This window comes from Hippocampus guttulatus, chromosome 9, assembly GCF_054856545.1.
Source record: "Hippocampus guttulatus isolate MCC_2025c chromosome 9, RoL_Hgut_1.0, whole genome shotgun sequence".
NCBI classification, from domain to species: Eukaryota; Metazoa; Chordata; class Actinopteri; order Syngnathiformes; family Syngnathidae; genus Hippocampus; species Hippocampus guttulatus.
In genome coordinates this window covers 2,315,424-2,335,122 of record NC_141269.1, presented here as the reverse complement: position 1 = coordinate 2,335,122, position 19,699 = coordinate 2,315,424, and the positions used below count along the sequence as shown (strand labels likewise).

Sequence of the window (19,699 nt, the reverse complement as noted above, 5' to 3'; positions counted from 1 at the left end):
ACGACGAGCTTTAAAGTGACAGTCCAGCACCGGTTTAAAAAAAAAGAATAAAAAAAAAAAAAAGATTGAGCTTGAAAGTTACAGTGCAGCACCGGTTTTTAAAAAAGATCCACGAAACAAAGAACCAAACTATTACTTTGGCTAATTTTGTTTTTCAGGGTGTTATCTCACCTTATTGCCAAGAAATCCACGTCAAGTCGCTAATGTGTGACAAATTGCTTAGCGACACTCTAACTGGGAAAATGTCTTATTTTTTAAAGCATGTTAATGAAGATGTGTTTTTCCTAATTCATGTGTAAATAATGCGGGCTAAATGATTATTCTTAAATGTAACTTGTGAGCATGGCAATCAGAAATCTACATTTACACAATTATCAATTATAACGTTTCCTAGATCCGACTGATAAATGACTCGTAACAAAAAGGCCGCGTCTTTTTGTTTTTTTTAGTACAGTATTTTGGGATCGGTGGCAACGCTTTCTTGATGCAACAATCAGCCTGACCTGTAGATGGCAGTCACTTAATTTTAAACAACCGGAAATGACTTCTCCAACGTAGTTGTGTTGTGTCGTCTGCATTTCATCGCCGGAGTGGTAGGAGCTTGGACGAAAACTCCAAATTGACCATTAATGATTCATTAGCTCATTTATCTTGACGCGGCTTTGCAAAGTGTCGACCAAAGAGACGGCGATTTGTTTTTGTCCGCTTGCTGGATGAGTTAAAGTCTTTCATTGGAGCGAATCATCTATGCTAGCGCGTTAGCTATTCAAAGCTACCACATTTTGCTATCACTCGCTCATTGCTTAGCGGGCGAATATTTCCTCCTAACTTGCCACCGCAGAGGAAACAACAATGGGTTCGTCCAAGAAACATAAGGAAAAGGCTCGCGACAGAGAAGCTGAGGACCGCCGTCGCGAGCACAAGAAACACCGACGCAAGGAGCGCGACAGAGACGCATCGGACCGAGATGGTACTCGGGAGAAGGAGAGGCGAAAGCGGTCCCCGTCCAGGGACAGGAGTGGGCGCGATAGTCGCAGCAAGGGCGAGAGGAGTTCCGGAGGGGAGCCTCGCATCAAGAAGGAGAAACTTGATAAGGCTTACGAGGAGGGAAACGGTGAGACGCAAGCTCAGTCTGCTAGTGGAGATGCATCACTCAGCATCGAGGAGACCAACAAGCTCCGAGCCAAGCTGGGTCTAAAACCGCTGGACTTAAATGACAACAAGAAGGAACTTGGCACTAAGGAAGAGCCGCTGGTTGCAGAGACCATCAACCCTGCTCTCATGCAGAAGCAGAAAGATATCAAGGAGAAGCTGGCTGCCATGAAGGAGAAGCGCCTGCTGAACCAGAAGCTTGGCAAAGTCAAGACGCTGGCTGAGGAGGACTGGCTGGAGGACACCGCCGCTTGGGTGGAGAAGAACCGGACGGCGGCAAAGGAGAAAGAGATGGCGGAGAAGAGAGCCAAACTCCTGGAGGAGATGGACCAGGAGTTTGGCGTGAGCACCCTGGTGGAGGAGGAATTCGGGCAAGGACGGAAAAACAGCGCATACACGGCGCGGGACCTGAAGGGTCTTAAAGTGCAGCACAAAGTGGACTCCTTTGGCGAGGGCCAGACGGTCATCCTCACGCTGCAGGACAAAGGCGTGCTGGAGGAGGAGGAGGATGTGCTGGAGAATGTGGGGCTGGTGGACAAGGAGAAGGCGGACAAGAATGTGGAGCTGAAGAAGAAGAAGCCCGACTACAAGCCGTACGAGGAGGAGGAAAGCGTGGACGACATGGTGACGTTCAAGTCGCGGTCGGTGCTGTCCAAGTATGATGAGGAGATCGAGGGCGAAAAGAAGAAAAGCTTCCGCTTGAAGACGGGCGGCGTGGTCGATGGTGAGCGGGAGCGGGAGCTTCAGGTCATGCGGGAGACACTCCGCAGCCAGGCGCAATCCTTGGAGATGCCCTCGCTCATGATTGCGTCCGAGTACTACTCGCCTCAGGAGATGGTGGGCTTCAAAAAGACCAAACGGCGCGTGAAGAAAATCCGGAAGAAGGAGAAGACGACAGTGGCAGACTTGTTGCTCCTGGACGACTCGCGCAAGACAGACTTCGGCTCCAGGGCGCGCGGGCGGGGACGAAAGGGGGAATATGTAGACGACGACGAGAACGGCACTAAGTGGCCACACGAAGTGGCGCCTACAACAGCGGAGCCGCAAATGTCAGACGACATCCGGACGGCGGATATGGACATCAGCGACGACGAGGATTTCACGCCGCCCGAGCCCAGCGTCATTGAGGAGGATGAGGCCGAGCAGGAGCTGCAGAAGCAACTGGAGAAGCAGAGGAAGCTGCGGCAGAAGCGGCTCCTCAAAGACTCCGGTGAGAAGATCGCCGAGCGGGTGAAGCGACTCGCCAAAGACGATGCCGACAATGACGCAGAGAAGCGCAACAACATCGTCTTTAACGCCACCTCCGAGTTTTGCCGGACGCTGGGCGACATTCCCACCTACGGCCTGTCGGGCAACCGCGAGGACCAGGAAGACATGATGGACTTTGAGCAGGAGGAGGAGAGGGAAGGCGCTGACGACTCCAACTCGGATGGTGAGGACAAAATGGGCTGGAGCAGCGTCAACCTGGACGAGGAGCAGACGCACCCCGACTTCGCCACGGCCTCCGCCACCATTCTGGATGAGGAGCCCATCGTCAACTCGGGCCTGGCCGCCGCCTTGCACCTGTGCAAGAACAAAGGACTGCTGGAGACGGAGGTGCAAAAAGTGGCACGAGTCAAAGCCACCAAAGGCGCCCTGCCCAACGACAACTACTGCATTGAGGACAAGATGGGCTTCGACGACAAGTACAGCCGCCGCGAGGAGTACCGCGGCTTCACGCAGGACTTCAAGGACAAGGACGGCTACAAACCCGACGTCAAGATCGAGTACGTGGACGAGTCGGGACGCAAGCTGACCCCCAAGGAGGCCTTCCGGCAGCTGTCGCACAGATTCCACGGCAAGGGCTCGGGCAAGATGAAGACGGAGCGCCGGATGAAGAAGCTGGAGGAGGAGGCGCTGCTGAAGAAGATGAGCAGCAGCGACACGCCGCTGGGGACGGTGGCGCTTCTTCAGGAGAAGCAGAAGTCGCAGAAAACGCCCTACATCGTGCTCAGCGGAAGTGGCAAGAGCATGAACGCCAACACCATCACCAAATAAATACTTACTTTTTTTTTTCTTCCAAACACGTATATATACCGCATTTGTGTTTTAGAGTGATTGCTACAAATCCAAAATGGTTGTAGGTGGAATAGTTACAAATGACACAATAAAATGCAGACAAAGATTTGTTTTTCTTTGCTTATTTTGAGGATTTAAGCGCGGTGATGCCATGCTACTTAAGACACCTTACATAAATGCCAGTGCCATTAGCACCGATTTACAATGGACTAACACTGCCACTTACTCGCAGTGCTAAAAAGTAAAGCCACCAGCGGTCATTTTAAGTTGCCACTCGCTAAGAGGACGCCTATACCCTTAAAAAAAAAAGATTTTTCTGCGGCATGTTCGAAATATTTTGTTTCTACTGCGAAAATGCAAGAGTGTGTGGCACGCTGTTGCACCAACCACTAAATCCGAGAGTAGCGCCGCATGCACATTTCATCGACAAGAATGAAATGATAAATGTTCTCTCACAAGATACATCTCTGAGTGCTATTCGATGAGTCTGCATCATATTGTCGCAACCATCAAAAATGAATTGAAAGCAAAGCAGGAAAAATAAATAAACAAATCAATGCAAAATACAAACTTAAAATAAACCAAAAACAAAACACCTTGTCAGTAACAGTGGCAATATAAGATGGTTGCCGTTTGGCTTCAGTCGCAAGGGGCCAATTATTAGTCCATTCGCATTTAAGTCTGTGGCCATCAGCAAAGGAGTGGGCGGTCTTTTCCAATCGGTGACCATTTTAGGTCGTCCATCAAGGACCATTAAAAAAAAAAAGACATTCCCAGCATTCTGTGTGTTAACTATATTTGGAACTTTTAAGTTTTGCTTTCAGATGTTCTGCTGGTCCACACATACACAATGGGGCAAAAGTAGGTTGACACTATAAATGTAAACTTACGGAAGGGAAAAAGGAAAGCAGTGGGAGATGGCGAACGGTTTCTGTTCCTATTTGGAAACGCTAATTAAATTTTACGAGATTAAACATTTAGGAATGTAATTGGAGTAGGTCTACATTTAAATTTTTATTAATTTTTTTGGTGCTATTCCTACTTTTGTCCAAGCTTGCATATACAAGGCATACACTAGTGGCTTCATACCTCCCTGAATTGTATGAACAGCAAACATACATCAAAATTGATCATGAATTGTTTAACACACACAAAAAACAACAAAATAATGTCTACAAACTCCATCGAAATGCACGTAAACGGAAAAGATCCGAAATAGAGCTGGTGTGGGTCAGGGTACAAAGTACATCTCCTTAGTCAGCATGGACACGATGCACGGGATCTGCTTCTTGGCGTCGAAGCCCGGCGCGGTGGAGACCGACTCAAACTCCAGCGCCACCTTGTGGTTGACGCGGGTGAGGATGTGCTGCAGCTCCAGCGCGTGGCCGTGTGCGCTCAGCATCTCGCAGAGCGACTGGACAAACCACGAGCCCGTCATGGTGTTCCTCCACGAGTAATATCCTGCACGGATAATTAATGTACAAAAATAGGCAAGGACTTCAAACGTAAACAAACGAACATTTACATTTTTCCCCCCCTTGGGTCATTAAAAGATTGTCTAAATTATGACCATCATGAATGCTGGAAAAAAAAAGGCAATGTCTTTCCAACCATCTATTTTTTTTAATCGATCCTGATTTAGATCAAAGGTCATGTATCGTATACAGTATAAGATGAAGCGACCTGGCGCAGTGGAATAGGCGTAGAGGAAGTCTGCCTCGACGGGGATCCTGGCGGCGCCGTCGTCGGCGCTGTCCGTTTCGATGCCGGCATCCAGCTCGGTGCCTCTGCATGCCTTCGTCGTGGAAAAAGAGAGACAAAACAATGTTCTCATAACTAATGATGTTTTGTAACATAAAAAAAAAAATCCTATGATGTTAACATATCACAACTATTTTTCTCAATTTGTTTTCTTGGGAAATGATGACTTGTTCTCACAGCTTTTCTTCTTTGTCATAATCCAAAAAAATGATTAAAAAGACACTTAAAGGAAAATTGAGGAAATGTTCTCGCAATACTTAAAATGCGCAACAAGGTGACAGTGTCACTCTGCAAATCCGCACGTCCTGTTTCATGTTCAATTTAGCTTGGCTCAGACGTCGACAAAGGGGGACTATTTTGAAATGAGTGCCGGTACCTGTATGAAGAATAGTTTGGGCTTGCCCACCAGCGTCTTGCAGCGATCCCCGCGGAAAAGCGAGGTGAGGTGTTTGAGCTCGATGGAACCGTCGGTGCCGAAGAAAACGCCTTCGTCGCCGTGACTAAGCAACACGCACACCAGCGACGCACAGCCGCCGTGATCCTCCTTGGACACTGGGGAAAAGAGAGAGGAAAGACACAGATTTTTTTTTTTTTTTTTAGGCTGATGCCGATCCCATGATACTGGAACTATGGAATGCTACTGAATGACCAAATTGGTGAAACGTGTGTCGGAGAAAAGTGGGAATGATACTAAACGATGTGAAATGAAATTGAACGAACTGAAATGATATGCCATGACGTGCAATAATAGTGGTGAAAAATTGCAGCATGATACTGAACGATGTAGATTGGTATTGAATGTGATGGAACAATACTGAATGATGTGGAATAATGTGTGTGTGTGTGTGTGTGTGTATAGCAATCCAGGATTATGAGCGTAGGAGTGGCTTTATGCCCTCACCTGTAGTTAAAACCTGTTTCATTTGCGTCACTGTCTGGTCATTGTAAATTTTGCACCGGTAACCCAACTTGCCGAACACTTTCATGGCGTTGGCCGCGTCCACGTCGGTACCGTTGCGTGGATTCATGCCTGTGACAACATAAACAACATTTAAATGGGGGAAAAAAAACTAACAGAAACGAAACACCCCAACCCTCACTTTTGATTTCATCCAAGGTCCAAAAGTGGAAGAGGAACTAAAAGAGAAACGTGGTTCCTTGTGATCTGACGCACGTCAAACTAACACTTGTGGTTACGTTCGCTTCCTGCCGGACATCTGACAAGATAATTTCCAAAAGTGAACAGCAAACACACTGTGAATATAGAAATACTACACACAGGCCCTTAACTAGGGTTTGAACGATATGGATTATTTGACAGCTGATGCCGATTCCGATCATCTTCTTCTCCTTTTGGCTTGTCCCTTTTCAGGGGTTGCCACAGCGAGTCATTAATTTCCATCTTTCCCTGTTCTCTGCATCCTCTACTCTTGCTCCAACTACCTGCATGTCTTCCCTCACGGCATCCATGAATCTCCTCTTTGGCCTTCCTCTCTGTCTCCTACCTGGTAGCTCCATCTCTAACATTCTCCTACCAATGTATCCACTGTCCCTCCTCTGTACATGTCCAAACCATCTCAGTCTGGCCGCTCTCTCACTTTTTCTCCAAACTTTCCTGTCTGAGTTGGCCCTCTGATGACCTCATTTCTGATCCTGTCCATCCTTGTCACTCCTAAGGAGAATCTCAGCATCTGATGCCGATTCCGATATTTCAAAAATATAAAATGAATGACATCGCTTTTTTTTTTTGGTTCCTTCATGAATACAATGACAAAGATTTTAATTGGACTGTTTTATCATACAGAATTTTTATTGACCAATTCATAGGGATGGAGGAGGCGTAAAACAGACCGGGAAGCGGCGTGAGAATGAAAATGCTTTTGCGAAATACAGCCAAGATGAGAATCGGGGCTGGAGCTATCGAAAATGTTCAGAAACGATTTTAAGAGCGACTATCCTCTCGATCGCATGTGCTATTACGTCACTCAGTTCGAGTTTGCAGTATTGCATTGCATTGGAACAATATTTTCAATTTCAGTGCGCCTTGATAATCCATTGTTCTTCTACATTTCATCTTTGCAAAATAAATCCAGTTCCAATGATGCCAAGATTATGAGAGAGCGATCCGTATGCCCATACGCAGCCACTCGATTATGGACAGGATGGGAGAGACTCACGAAATGTTCTGAACTCCTGTTGATGATGTAGTATTATAGAACAGATAGATGGATTCAAACCTGTCCTCCTGTCGAAATTCTTGTTGTTGATGATGATACATTGTCCAATGGAGGGGAACTGCAGGCTGTATCTGTAACTGTGTGCCGCAGCCTTGCGGGCATCCACGTCCACGCAGGTCTCGGACCTGGCGCCGAGCGTACACAGACAGACACAGACACAGACACACACACGCACACAACTTTTAAAATGAATCAATACAAATACTTTCACAATAAACTACACGACTACGGCACAGGTGTTTCGATTCTTCGTCAATGGCAACCACGAGTAGCTGCTCGCTGACTCATAAATAATTCAACTCACGCTTGTCCGTCGCCTTTTCTCGCGTTCGTGCAGTCAACTCCAGCGGACCCGTTAACCGACATCCTTACGAAACGTTTAATATTAACACCTACTCCGCTTCTAGTGATTACACAATCGCACGTAATTATTTATTTGTAAGTTCACACCCGGTAATGAGCGGTAGACCGGGAGGGAGCTAGTGAGCTGTTGCTGTACTTCACTAGGAAGCAACGCCTAGCTAGGAAACAAAAGCCAGTGACGTCACGCTTTTTGGTACGTTCGTGTTATTACCACGAGCTTGCCGTACGGGCGGGGTCTGAAACAGGAAATTTATGTGGTGGGGAAGAAAAAAAATCATAAGCAAAAACATGTAATACCTGTCTATGACAAAATGATATTTAGAATAGTTACCAAATACAACTGCAAAAATATAAAAAATTTTAAGTTATGAATGAAAACGAAAACTCGATAAAAATAATGATTGAAAAGTCACCATTATAATTGGTAAAGAATACACCGCAAATACAATAAAAATTCTCATAGTTGATTCAAGTGATTTTTATCCTGTAAATGCTTTTAAATTTCCCATTATACGAAATTAGAATTACAATTCTATCATAAAACTGCAACGGTTCTTATATTTTTTTGTTTTAAAACTGTCTTTTTTAAATTGTTTTTTTCCTTCACATTAACAAAAAATCTAGAACAATTTTTTTCTGTTTCTAACTTCATTCTTGAAACATGTACTGTACGTTTTTCACCCGTTTCAATCTTCTGTAATACAATTATGACGAAATTGGATTTTTTTCATTGCAATGCACAACAAAATTATTTTTACTATTTCCAAATATGCAACATTTCTCTCAAACTCGATGTTATTTCACTTAAATTGCTAAAAAATATGACTCTATTCTTATTTATATACTTTCGTAGAATTGTAGACATTTGACAATCACTAATTTATTGAAACCAGGAACAGTATATTATCGAACATATTAAACTCGTATAGGCACCACTGTTTCCGGGGGAGGCGGGAGGGGGAATACACGGAGAGATATACTACAGCATGTAAAAATGTCAAACAATATTTGACAACAGAAAGTAAGTACACTTAAATAAGTGAAACAAAATAAGGAATCTCATTCACTGCATAGTCCGAAAGGACCCTTACATTGTACAAAGCTGGACAAAAAATACAGTTTGCACTCCTAAGTATTTGTCTTTATTTTAATTTATTAAATACAGTATTTGACTCTTTAGATGAAAATCTTGTCTGTACAGTTTTTTAGGATGGCAACCCTGGAAGTGAGGAAAAATACTTTTGGCAACAGTTGCATAGTCTAACCTTTTTTCATGTAACATTACGGTTTTGTGTAAATTACAAATTTGGGCTTTTTTGTGGTTCTGTTAAAAAAAAAAATCTTACGAAATTCTCACAAAATTATTCCGCAAATTTTGTCTCTCATTACTTTTATTTCGGAAAAAAACTGAGGTGGAGGTGGGGATTTTAACTAGGTAAATGATACCTGTTTTTCTTGTAAAATTACAATTTAATTTACATATTACATTTTCCTTTAAGTTTAACATGACTTGTAACTTGATTCTTGCAAAATTACATTTTTTCTTGTAACATACAACTTTTACTTTATTCTCATCACGTTCTCAAAATATTAAATATTTCTTATAAATTGTAACTCTTTTCCCATATTACAACCTTTTCTTGCAGTAATATTTCTCCTCGTAAAATTCTAACTTATTTCTCATATTACAACTTTTTTTGGAAGGTTACCTATTTTATTTACAAAATTGTAACTATTCTATTTTAAAAAAATCCCTCAAAAGATTTGCTTTGTGAAAACTCTCTCCTTTTCTCAAATTGATTTTCTCCGCCGTTGTAACATACATATTTTTGAAATTCTCCAAACATGACATTTTCATGAAAAGAGGACTACAGTACAGTATTTTTCAATAACATTTTTGTTCATTGTTGTGAAGCAACTTTTTTTTTTTTCCTGCGTGATATCCTTTCCACCGTTGGCTTTCATTTGATAGACTGTGGTGAGAATATGTCGGGGCAAACATCCCAACCGCCACCACTGTCCTTGGTCTCCCAGTAGCCTCCCTTGTAGACATGCATGCTCTCTCCCGACGTGGGTTCGTCCATCTTCTCGAACCACAGCGCCTGGTAGCTGTCTGGATGGACAGCTGGAAGACATAAAGAGAAAAACGCAATCAACACTCAACACCAAAACGCTACACTGCCATGTAACAGTCATTTTTAACTTACGATCACGAAATCAATTGCAATAGAAACATAGTTGCAAATTTTTTATTTCGGCATATATTGTCAATCAACCAGGTCATTTTGCATAGTTTGAATCGAGGCGAGTGGACTGGTTTTGCTCGCCTGTCTGCCCTTTTGAATTGTGTGTTAGCATTAAGCTAGTGGGCTTTTCTATCAGGCAAAGTGGTCGTTTCAAATACCCGATATGTAATTCTATTTTTCTATCTATCTATTTATCTGTCTGTCTAGTTAATTGCTTTTTGGCTGTAGCTCCGCATGAACTTTCATTGTCTCGGGCTGAAAAGAGCGTAAAAACATGAGGAGTGCTAACGTGTAATGAGTAGAAGAACGATGGGAGGCTACTTGCATGTGACAGGAGGCGGAAAAGGAGGAGCAGCAGCAGCGTGAAGGTTAAGAGAGTCCTCTGTGTCAGCTGAACGTCAGTGCACAAAAACACCCTTTGTCACATCATCAGCAGTCACTCAACTCTACTACACTACGTGCTACACGATGCTAATATACCCTTCAAACGTGCCGTGCAGCATTTTGCGACACAGGTGGGGGAAATTAGTGTTTAGTGTTTTGCAGACTTCAAACCCTAGCTTGGAAACCCACACTCTCCCTTGGAATCCCAACTCGGTCGTGAAAACCTAACTCGAAACCCCTTATCCTGGATTCATAGCCCATCAACCGTCTTAAAAACCCAAGTTTGAATCGCCAACCGAGGCTTGAAACTGTAGTCCAGATTTGGCCACCTAACTTGGAACTCAATCCTGACTTGAAACCTGGAATTTAAATGTTCACTCTTAACCCTCGTTTGTGTGCTAAACATCCCGCTTAGATTGTTCAGAAGTCAGACCACAAAACATCACAAGTGGGAGATCTACATAGGATGGTGTGCTAAAATGTTAAACAACACAGCCCTAACAATACGAATGAATGACTGTACACTACGAGGCTACGTGGTGATACTTGCTTTCATTTGAAATCTCACTCGCGTCCGTTCCAATCTCATCCGCGTTGGCTAAAATGCACATACACAAACACAAACAAACATTTTTTGCTAAAGCAGTGGTTGTCAATTTTTTTTTAAACAAAGTACCTCCTTCAAAAATACGTAACTTTCAAAGTTCCACCATAATGGCCAACAGAACACGTTGAGCACAACGGCTAGAAAGCTACATAATATATCAAGCTATCACTAGCAAGCTATAACGTTATATTATACGAAAGACACACAGCTATCTCAATTTATTATTCGCTCAGACTATCTTAATTAGCTAGCAAAACAGTGACTCGGAAAGATATATTTGTTAACTGGCATTATTGTGAGCCAGTGAGATCGCTGCCCACAAAGTTATCTGGCCTTATTGTTAAGCTATTTATATATTTAGCCAGCGTGGTGATACTTGCTTTCACCTGAAACCAAATGAGCGTGCTCTTTTTATTGTATTTGAGAAATACAATAAAGAGTGCGCACTACTTGGCATTATTATAAGCTAGCAAGCTCATTTGCCAACAAAGTGGGTCATCGCAAAGCTATCTTGTATCAATATTAACTATTTAGATAGTTAGCTAAGCATATGGCTATTTGGAAAGGCAGCTAGCGATATTATTAGCTTACTGGATATTTAAGCTATCGCTATCGTTACTTACAAAGAGAGTGCAAATTGGCATTATTGTTAGCGCACTTGACAGTTGAGCTACTTGGAAAGCTACTTCCTCGCATCAATATTAGACATTTAGCTAGTTAGCCCGCATTTAAGATTAGACGGTACAGTACAGTACTTGCTTTTCAAAGGCGAGTCACTGTTTGGATCCTGGGCACATGCTTAGTGTTGGGACACAGAAGAGAGGTAGACAATAGTATACACAGACACATCACACACACGCATGCATGTCGCTACATCGTCCTCCTTTCTCGCTGACATATCAGACCCTCGCGTGGAATCGAAGATGGCTTGCTTCGCGATGGAGCCCGTTTCTTACCATCCTCGGGCGTGACGGCCGCCTTGACGATCTCCCACTCCCTTTCCCGGCGAGCCATCCGCTGCTTTTCCTCCAACCTCTGCTTCTCTGCATTGGCCTCGTCCCAGTGACCCTTCTCCATGAGGCGCTGGTCAGGCCGCCACCGGCTGTCCGTGGGCGCCACGCCTTCCTCGGGTTCGTTGAGCGTCAGTGCCAGTGAGGAGAAGTAGTACATGTTTTCCGCTCCCTCTCTGCGGAAAGAGAAGACCTTATTCGGATTCACGTCATCGGTAATTATTTGCGGGGGTTGCGGCAGAACGTACGGCAAGGGGTTCTTCCGCCATATTTCCTTAGCTTTGAGGGTCTGGTAGACAGTCCTCTGTTTGCCCTCAGAGCCGTTTTCGCTTTTGCTGCTTTGCATGATCCTGGAGAACTCCATCTTCTCATCCCACGTGCCCGACAGCACGTAATGCGCCTTTCCATCTTTGTCCGTCACTACGCCTGTCACCTTTCGGAAGGGAAACGCAGCGTGGTTGAAAACAAGCGTGGGCCTGAAACATTGCTGTGGGAATTTACGAGTTCATGAAAACATTTTAACTTGAATCTGAATCAAATCAGAAAAGCGTCTGTCACTGCAAATAAATCGCAAATTTTCAATTTTACCAGCTGAATAATTTATTTGAATCATTGGTTTCTCTTATTACAAATCATGGGGATTAAAAAAAAAAGATGTTTAAATGTAATCAGATTTTTGAGATCTATAGTTGAAATTAAGTAAATAAAATTAAAATTTATTAAACAATCTAATTTGTATTAAATTTAATCTTGATATTGAATTAAAACCAATTCAATTACACTGTGACATCATGTAATTTAAGATTTTCAATTAAGATTTTAATTTTATTGAATAACATTTTAAATGTAATTTTATAGATCATTTTTCATGAAATTCAAATTTCAAACGAAAATCGATTCGTATTTCAACTTCAATTTGTAATTTAGATTCCCTAAAATTTGCATTTGAAAAACTTCAGATTCATTCCATTTTCCAGTACATCAGATAATCAGATTTTTCAAAAGTGAAATTACAATCAAATTTCACCCGATTTTTTTTTTTTAGTTTCATTGTTTACAAGCGCATCACGGGCCTAGGAGAAAAAGTCACCTTTCTTGGCACGTCTCTGGAGAAGTAACTGTAAGGAGTGAACTTGAGGTGGCAGCGATCGCCCGTCTTGTGGTTGACCACATCGATCTCCCCCGACTGGACAAAAACAAAAACTTTGCCGTTCAAAAAAGTCACGACGGGCATGATGACATTAGCGCGGAGTCACGTCGTCACCCTACCTGATCGATCCATAACTTGCCCACGATAATGTTGTGCACAGTGGTGGTCACTTTCTTCCAAGAGTAATGGTTGGCGCTTTTGTCAAATATGCAATGGATGGAACCTGAGGAAGACAAACGGGCTGCATGATATGGATCAGGAATGTCAATGGCAGACTTGCGTCCTCAAGGCGCACTCACCGAAAGGGAGGACGGACAAATATTTTCCTCGGAACTTGCTGGCTAAGGTGATTTCCTGTCTGAGCGTCCAGCCTTTTTCGGAGATGGCGTGGTGGGCTGCTGCAGGTGGGTGGTGGCTCACCTGAGTCACGGAAGAAACATTTTGAGATATTTCATGGGAATCTTGTAAAAAAGGGAATGAAGTAAGAATCAAAAAGGCAGACTCTGGGAATAAGCAGGAGGTCAGAACTACATTTTAAAAAGTGCTGGGCTTGTTGTAGCTACCTGTTCGCAAAGAGAGCGGTAGCCGCACTCTCGCAGGCGATCCAGCTCGAAGGTTTCCCCCAACAGAGGGTTGAAGGGCTTGCTGGTGCGGTGGACGGTCGTGGAGTAGGACGAGACGGTGAAGGCGGCCACGTAGCACATCTGCTCCAGGGAGCTCCGACACTTGGACGCCTTGTCCAGCAGCTCGTAGTACTCCAGGTCCTCCGACAGCCGTTGCAGCATGGAGAGAGGCTCGTTAAAGTTCACCTGGATGTGAGGGAGACGAGGGGGCGTGGCCGTTACTGCCTTCGGGGTGGCTCGTGGCCCTTTGCACGGCAGCTGTCTCACGGGCATCGGTATCTTGGAAAGCTCCTTGCCGATGCAGTTCTTCATGATGCTCCACAGGTTGACGTAGTAGTTGGGCTTTTCTGGGATGCGCGTCCGTCGTCGCCTGACGGGCTCCAGCTCAAGGTGCTGCGGGGACTCCGGGCCGGACGCCAGCGACAGCTCGTCGAACTGAACCGGGAGCAGGAGGAGTGGGAGGATGAGGAGGAAAACTTGGGAGAGGAGGTTTAGAGAATTTGCTTCTCAAGCGACTCATGTGCTAGCTTGGAGATGAATTCTCGCTTGAGCGAGGGAAAACCTTCCTCTTCCCACAAGGAGCCACTTGCCTAGTCGCAACACCCTACCTCTGCCCCTAGCATCGTGGTAACAAGACATGATATGCGTGACATGGATATTATCCGTTGTCAATTTCCTTTGTGTATATCGATGTAAGAATGTCACAAACTTTTTTTGTTTAATGTTAAATCTGACAACTGTCTCAAATTGTGACAAAAACGCACACTGTGTCTCCTTTCAACACAAAGTAAATCAACACGCGTTTACCGACAGATCGTCCATGCCGGTCTCATTGCTCTGCCTGCTTACGTTGCTGCTCGATCTCCTGTAGGGCAAAAAAAAAAAAGGGTTTCATCCATATTGTTCACTAACATAATAACCAGCGCTGAAGTCTTGGCAGAGGTTTGTGCCCGTGTACGAGCGACCTGTGATATTTTGGGTCGGCGGGAATCGTGATGAACTCCGCCGGGTCCTCCATGGCGTCAAAGAACTCGTTGTCATCATCCTCGTCGCTGGCATCTCCCTTTCCCGACATTCCGCCTGCAACAAAGTCTGGAGGATTACATGTCGCAACGGCCTTTATTTGTACAAATAGTAGTACAGTGAACATTTATGGCCAAAGCCTTACTGCAAAGGATATAATCATGTAAAATCGTAAATGAACACGGCAAGGATTGAGGCTGAAGCAACCGCAGGGGAAGCGTACCTTTGCTACCTAAGTCCATGTTGCTGCGCGACGGCGGGAGGACGGTGGCTCCCCTGAAAGCTCTCTCCAGGTGGTTGTGCTGCTTGGCCAGCTGCTCCAGCGTCTCCTCCAAGCGGATCCTCTGCGCCCGCTCCAGCTGCAGGGCCTTCTGCCAGCGCTTGCTGTGGTTCTGAGCTACGGACAGGAAGTCTCGGCACGCCTGAGCGCAGCAAAGCGATCAGCCGGTGACGATGTCACGGACTTTCCCGGCGGTGGGCCGGGGGACTTACGTTGATCATTGCGTTGGAGGTGATTCGGAAGAGCGTGGCCCTCTCGGTGACTTGTCTGATCTTCTCGCCCATGTCCGCCGCCTCGTGAATGCCCTCAAATTCTGACAAAGATCTGTTTGGGGAATAAAGTCAACTCAATCATCACAAGTTGAAGACTGGTCCAACTTTATTATAATCATGTTTACACTGACGCTTCCACTGCACGGGTTAACTACTACAGTAAAACACCAAAAGTCAAAAATGACCTAGGAAGACATTTGCTGCCATGTATAAAGGCCCGTTGGGGACTTCGGGTCCGTACCTTTGCAGGGCTGATCCGTGCTTGACAATCAGATCGTTGCATGTGCCGAGGTCTTCCACTTTGCTGCCGAGCGTGCGCAGTGTAGACTGGATTTCCATGTTGCGGCCGCCCCCCTGTCCCGAGGCGTTGGGCGCTTCAGACGCTTCGTCCGACGACTCATCTGCGGACGACGGCGATGAAGATGACTGAGGAAGTGCAAACATGAAAAGGGGAACTTTCCACTCACCCGACAGATCCTGCATGTGGAAGGCCTTTGCCTTGGCGAGCTCCAAGGCGGTGATCCAGCGCTGGCGCTCCACCTCGCAGCTGGCCTTCAGGTGGTACGTCTGCGCGCCGCCGTTGGAGATGACGAAGTTGCACGAGTCCTCCACGACGATGTTGGCCGTGGCCAGGTTGATGGTGCCACGGCACGTGTGGCCCATCTCGGCCTGGGTCCTGTGGACAGTTAAAAAAAACTTTTTTTTCCTTCATAATGCAATTATCTCTTCTTGGTACTATTGCATTTTCCCGTAACTGCAACTTTTTCTTATAACCGTTCGCGCAACAATACAATTTAGAAAAAATAAACCACTGTATTGTATTGTATTATGATTATCCTTGTCACGTTTTTTATTCTTATTACGATGCAACTCTTGTCTTGCCGTTTTTCCTCTTTTAACTTCACAAATGTATTCTGGTAACGCATCTGTTACTCTTGCAAAAATGATTTAACTACTGCACACCAGAAGGTAAGAAGAGCGCTTCGGTTTTGTTGATAGTAAGCAACAACCCGCACAATTCGGTTTCCTGTTAAAAATACCAGTGATGTGAAGTCACAGGACTTTAATCTCAAGGGAAGGGCAAAGGACACGTTGATTCTTACCGGTAATACGAAAGCAGCCCATTACTGAGGACAAACCAGCGTCTCTGGTAACCTTTGATGTAGTTGGTCCACTTGAAGAGCCAGCCCTTGTATGTGTCTCCTGGGGTGGGTGTGGGAGGCTTGGACTCTGATGACATCACAGCAGACTGGTGGGGCGTCATGGCACATTTTATTGACACTGAATATACATGGTGGGCCAAAAGTAGGTCAGCCAAAAAGTAGGTAAATTCGATACCACTTCTTTTTCAGGCCGATACCCGTATGGGAAATTGATTCTTTGAGTATGCATCAATACCGACAAGTACTTACTACAAATTAAATTTCATTTCAACGTAATGAAAAAAATAATCATTAATCTTTCTGAAGCAGACGATGATCTGCCAATGTGACAAAATGCCGTCATATGGCAACAAATGCTGGTGAAGAGGAGTTTTTTTTTTTTTTGCCTTACATAGCAATAGCTGGTATCAGCAGGCTCCACAAGTATAACGATACCTTAAAAATAAGGCTGGAATCCCTAATTTAAAGTTCATTGAATTTAAAATTACAAAAAGAAAGAAAGGACGGATATTTCAAGGAAATATTCATGGGTTTAGGGAAGTAAGGATACAAGAATTATATGAAAGGAAGGTGGGAAGGAAATACGGTAACACCAGATTAAAGGAAAAGAAACATGAAGTATAGAGGGGGAGGGAAAAAAAGGGTCGCAAAGATGGTGGGCTACATAGATGTTATGAAAGGAAGGAAAGATGGAAGGCAAAATGGAAGGTAGGAATGAAAGATGGGAGGAACAACAGATTAAAAAACGTTTGTAAAAGGTTGAAATGAGCCAAGGACGTAGGAAAGAAAGAGGGATGACAGCGAGTAGCGAGGAACGACAGGAAGAATTGATATGAGTAGAGGGGTGTAATGAAGGAAAGAAGGAAGTGAGGAATGAGGAAAGAGTAGATGAAGGAAGGACAAAGGGGAGGGTGGGTGGAAAAAAGAGGGATGAAAGCAAAGAAAAGGAGGGGGAGTGGAAGGAAGATATAAGACAATCAAGGAAGGGGCTCACCATCACGTTTAGGGTCTCCATCAAATCAACATACTCGTTAAAAAAAAAAGAAATTAAGTCCAAACTTGAAACCCTGCTTGGAACTCATTTGAAACCTTAACCCTGGCTCGAAACCCAAATCTGAATTGATGGGATTTCATTATATAAGAAATGATTTTTTTATTTTTTTAATGATGGATGGATGAATTAATTTGTAACGAGGTGACTATTTTACATACGTGACATATGACGCCCTGTGATAACTGCTATAAGCATTCGACACACAAAAGGAATACCTTTGCCTTGGCCCGATGCGCGTCATCATTATGACATGGCCGGACAATCTGTCATTCAAAGCCAAATTAATCAATTTTTTTTCACACTTATGGAAAAAAAATCAAGTATATAAGTCATAACACGCAGCTTCGTGTATGTGCGTGTATCGGCTGCCAAGTGATGACAGCGAATTGCCGGTGGTGGGCTAACGTCTTCTTCCCGGAAACTTTTTTTTATTACATTTAAATAAATAAAAAATATCTTGGGTGGCAGCACAATCATAGAATGTGACCCAAGCGGTTATATGCTATCGTAGTAGTGTCGAGCAAATAATTGCAACGAGTTACCTGGAAAGAGCAGGAACCCAATTCAAGACATGAAAATCTCCTTAAACTCTGGCCGCCACTAAGCTTGCTAGCTAGACCGGAAGTTGTCATCCATTTTGGTCGGACGCGTCGGACGTGTGACACTTGCTGTCGACAAATTAAAAACAATCCACCTTAAATACAACTTCTATTTTTGTGACTTCACCACCCAAAAGTCCCCGAATGTTACGACGCTTTGACATTACTCTCACTGAAAGTTCTCGTCGACCGTCAAACTTGATTGCCACTTGAGGACAGCACTTTGAAAGCCACCTTTACCCGCCGCCCCCAAAAGCAACTTGGAAATAATTTCATTATATTTTAAATAAATTAATTGTAATTTAAATGGACTGCTATCATGCCAACTATTTATTTTGTGTCAAAATTTTTAATGATGGTGTTTTGGCGTCATCAAGCAAATGATTTGCTTGATGGACATCTGACATTTGCAGCAAATGTCAGATGTCCAATTTCTGGTGCGCCACGCGAAAAAAGGGGGTTCGAACAAGAGATGAGCCTGCACGTCACGTAACACATAGAATATCCGACAACAACATTAATTTTTGAAATAATGAAACGTTAATTTGTGAGTTAATTCGGCTGTATAATTATTAAAATATAATCTAATAGCATGCATCTAGACGTCATCATCCTGGTGAAATGAATCTTTGGTCCAGCAGAGAAGGTATATTCTGTATAAATATCAGGTTTTACATGTGTCACGGGTTATTTTAAAGGCCTATTAAGATGCATCTGCAAACTCAGGGTTCGTTGCGTTCGTTTCAAATATTCACCGTGTTTTTCACCCCAATATTTTTTCGGGACCCACCCCAGCCCCATTTTTTAAATTGATGCAGAATGTTTATCAGCATTTAAAAAAAAAAATGGGAGCCCTAAGAGTGAAAAAACACCCCCCAATGCATCTCAACGGTCGGTAATACAGGGGTTTTATTTCAGTAAACAATGTCAATTTTGACTCTTTCAATTTTGTTACTTAGTGTGACAATTCTAACAACTACTCCATTCATCCATTTTCCGAACCGCTTGATCCTCACGGGGGGTGCTGGAGCACCGTCTCCGGGCAGTGGGCGGGGGACACCCTGAATCAGTTGCCAGCCAATTGCAGGGCACACAGAGAGCCTGCCATGCATGTCTTTGGAATGTGGGAGGAAACCGGAGCGCCCGGAGAAAACCCACGCAGGCCCGGGGAGAACATGCAAACTCCGGGAGGCCGGAGCTGGAATCGAACCCGGTACCTCTGCACTGTGAAGCCGACGTGCTAACCACTGGGCTACCGGGCCGCCCTAACAACACTGTTCTACTATTTCACTTACCATAACATCCATTTTCTTTCACCAAATGCGTGCATTGACATCATTCAAGTCAACATTACTTTTGAAAATGATCACTAAAGCAGCAAATAATTATTTTAATAATAGATTTTAATCTGTTGACTAGATGACTTTTAAAAAAGAAGAAATGACTGATGATGTGGCAATCAAATGTCATTAGTGTTGATTCTCATGCATCAGCTTTGTTGTGAGTTTGTCAAAGCAAATCCTAAATTTAAATATTTGCACAAAAGGTCCTTGAATCTTTCCATATAAATATTACAACTGCTTATTTTTTTCGAACGGCAAAGGTATTTCATGACATTGGACTCGATTGGCAGTCTGATACAATTCGGGATGTCTTTTTTTCTATCGTGACGTGTGTCTTTCAAAATAAAATTGACCTCAACGAAAACTTGTCTTAC

General features: G+C 44.0%; 3 protein-coding genes across 11 annotated transcripts; 1 reads left to right on the top strand and 2 right to left on the bottom strand.

Annotated features, from left to right (window-relative positions):
* Nucleotides 1-553: 553 nt before the first annotated feature.
* On the top strand, nucleotides 554-3,316 carry sart1 (spliceosome associated factor 1, recruiter of U4/U6.U5 tri-snRNP). Its single transcript, XM_086119723.1, has one exon. It carries the CDS (start codon nucleotides 853-855, stop codon nucleotides 3,187-3,189), a length of 2,337 nt encoding a protein of 778 aa, XP_085975849.1. The 5' UTR covers nucleotides 554-852; the 3' UTR covers nucleotides 3,190-3,316.
* A 673-nt stretch (nucleotides 3,317-3,989) lies between these two features.
* casp3a (caspase 3, apoptosis-related cysteine peptidase a) lies at nucleotides 3,990-7,748 on the bottom strand. Its single transcript, XM_086119724.1, has 6 exons — nucleotides 7,513-7,748; nucleotides 7,209-7,333; nucleotides 5,873-6,001; nucleotides 5,348-5,523; nucleotides 4,894-5,005; nucleotides 3,990-4,671 (listed from the first exon to the last, which is right to left on the bottom strand). Exons 1-6 carry the CDS (start codon nucleotides 7,572-7,574, stop codon nucleotides 4,442-4,444), a joined length of 834 nt encoding a protein of 277 aa, XP_085975850.1. The 5' UTR covers nucleotides 7,575-7,748; the 3' UTR covers nucleotides 3,990-4,441.
* A 687-nt stretch (nucleotides 7,749-8,435) lies between these two features.
* On the bottom strand, nucleotides 8,436-18,009 carry LOC147199817 (oxysterol-binding protein 1-like). Of its 9 annotated transcripts, none has more exons than XM_086120590.1 (19): nucleotides 17,926-18,009; nucleotides 16,270-16,415; nucleotides 15,634-15,842; nucleotides 15,408-15,567; nucleotides 15,107-15,218; nucleotides 14,838-15,036; nucleotides 14,554-14,671; nucleotides 14,399-14,456; nucleotides 13,859-14,026; nucleotides 13,532-13,777; nucleotides 13,268-13,388; nucleotides 13,088-13,191; nucleotides 12,909-13,004; nucleotides 12,067-12,251; nucleotides 11,765-11,994; nucleotides 11,568-11,606; nucleotides 10,752-10,799; nucleotides 10,143-10,208; nucleotides 8,436-9,696 (listed from the first exon to the last, which is right to left on the bottom strand). In XM_086120590.1, exons 2-19 carry the CDS (start codon nucleotides 16,404-16,406, stop codon nucleotides 9,533-9,535), a joined length of 2,460 nt encoding a protein of 819 aa, XP_085976716.1. In that variant the 5' UTR covers nucleotides 16,407-16,415; nucleotides 17,926-18,009; the 3' UTR covers nucleotides 8,436-9,532. The 9 variants fall into 9 exon arrangements, with proteins under 9 accessions (XP_085976716.1, XP_085976721.1, XP_085976717.1 ...); XM_086120595.1 differs by having other exon boundaries at nucleotides 16,270-16,396; nucleotides 17,926-17,996; XM_086120591.1 differs by lacking the exon at nucleotides 17,926-18,009 and adding an exon at nucleotides 17,599-17,902.
* Between the last annotated feature and the right edge of the window lie 1,690 nt (nucleotides 18,010-19,699).

Excerpts from the sequence above, each read along its gene's own strand:
- sart1 (XM_086119723.1), top strand. The coding sequence starts at position 853 with ATGGGTTCGTCCAAGAAACATAAGGAAAAGGCTCGCGACAGAGAAGCT.
- casp3a (XM_086119724.1), bottom strand. The coding sequence starts at position 7,574 with ATGTCGGTTAACGGGTCCGCTGGAGTTGACTGCACGAACGCGAGAAAA. Across the intron at positions 7,334-7,512 it reads AGAAAAGGCGACGGACAAGC|GTCCGAGACCTGCGTGGACG; the intron begins GTGAGTTGAATT and ends GCTCGGCGCCAG. Across the intron at positions 6,002-7,208 it reads GAATTTCGACAGGAGGACAG|GCATGAATCCACGCAACGGT; the intron begins GTTTGAATCCAT and ends ATGTTGTCACAG.
- LOC147199817 (XM_086120588.1), bottom strand. The coding sequence starts at position 17,344 with ATGGAGACCCTAAACGTGATG. Across the intron at positions 11,995-12,066 it reads TGGCGGAAGAACCCCTTGCC|AGAGGGAGCGGAAAACATGT; the intron begins GTACGTTCTGCC and ends CTCTTTCCGCAG. Across the intron at positions 9,697-10,142 it reads TTTTCCGCCTCCTGTCACAT|CTGTCCATCCAGACAGCTAC; the intron begins GCAAGTAGCCTC and ends TATGTCTTCCAG.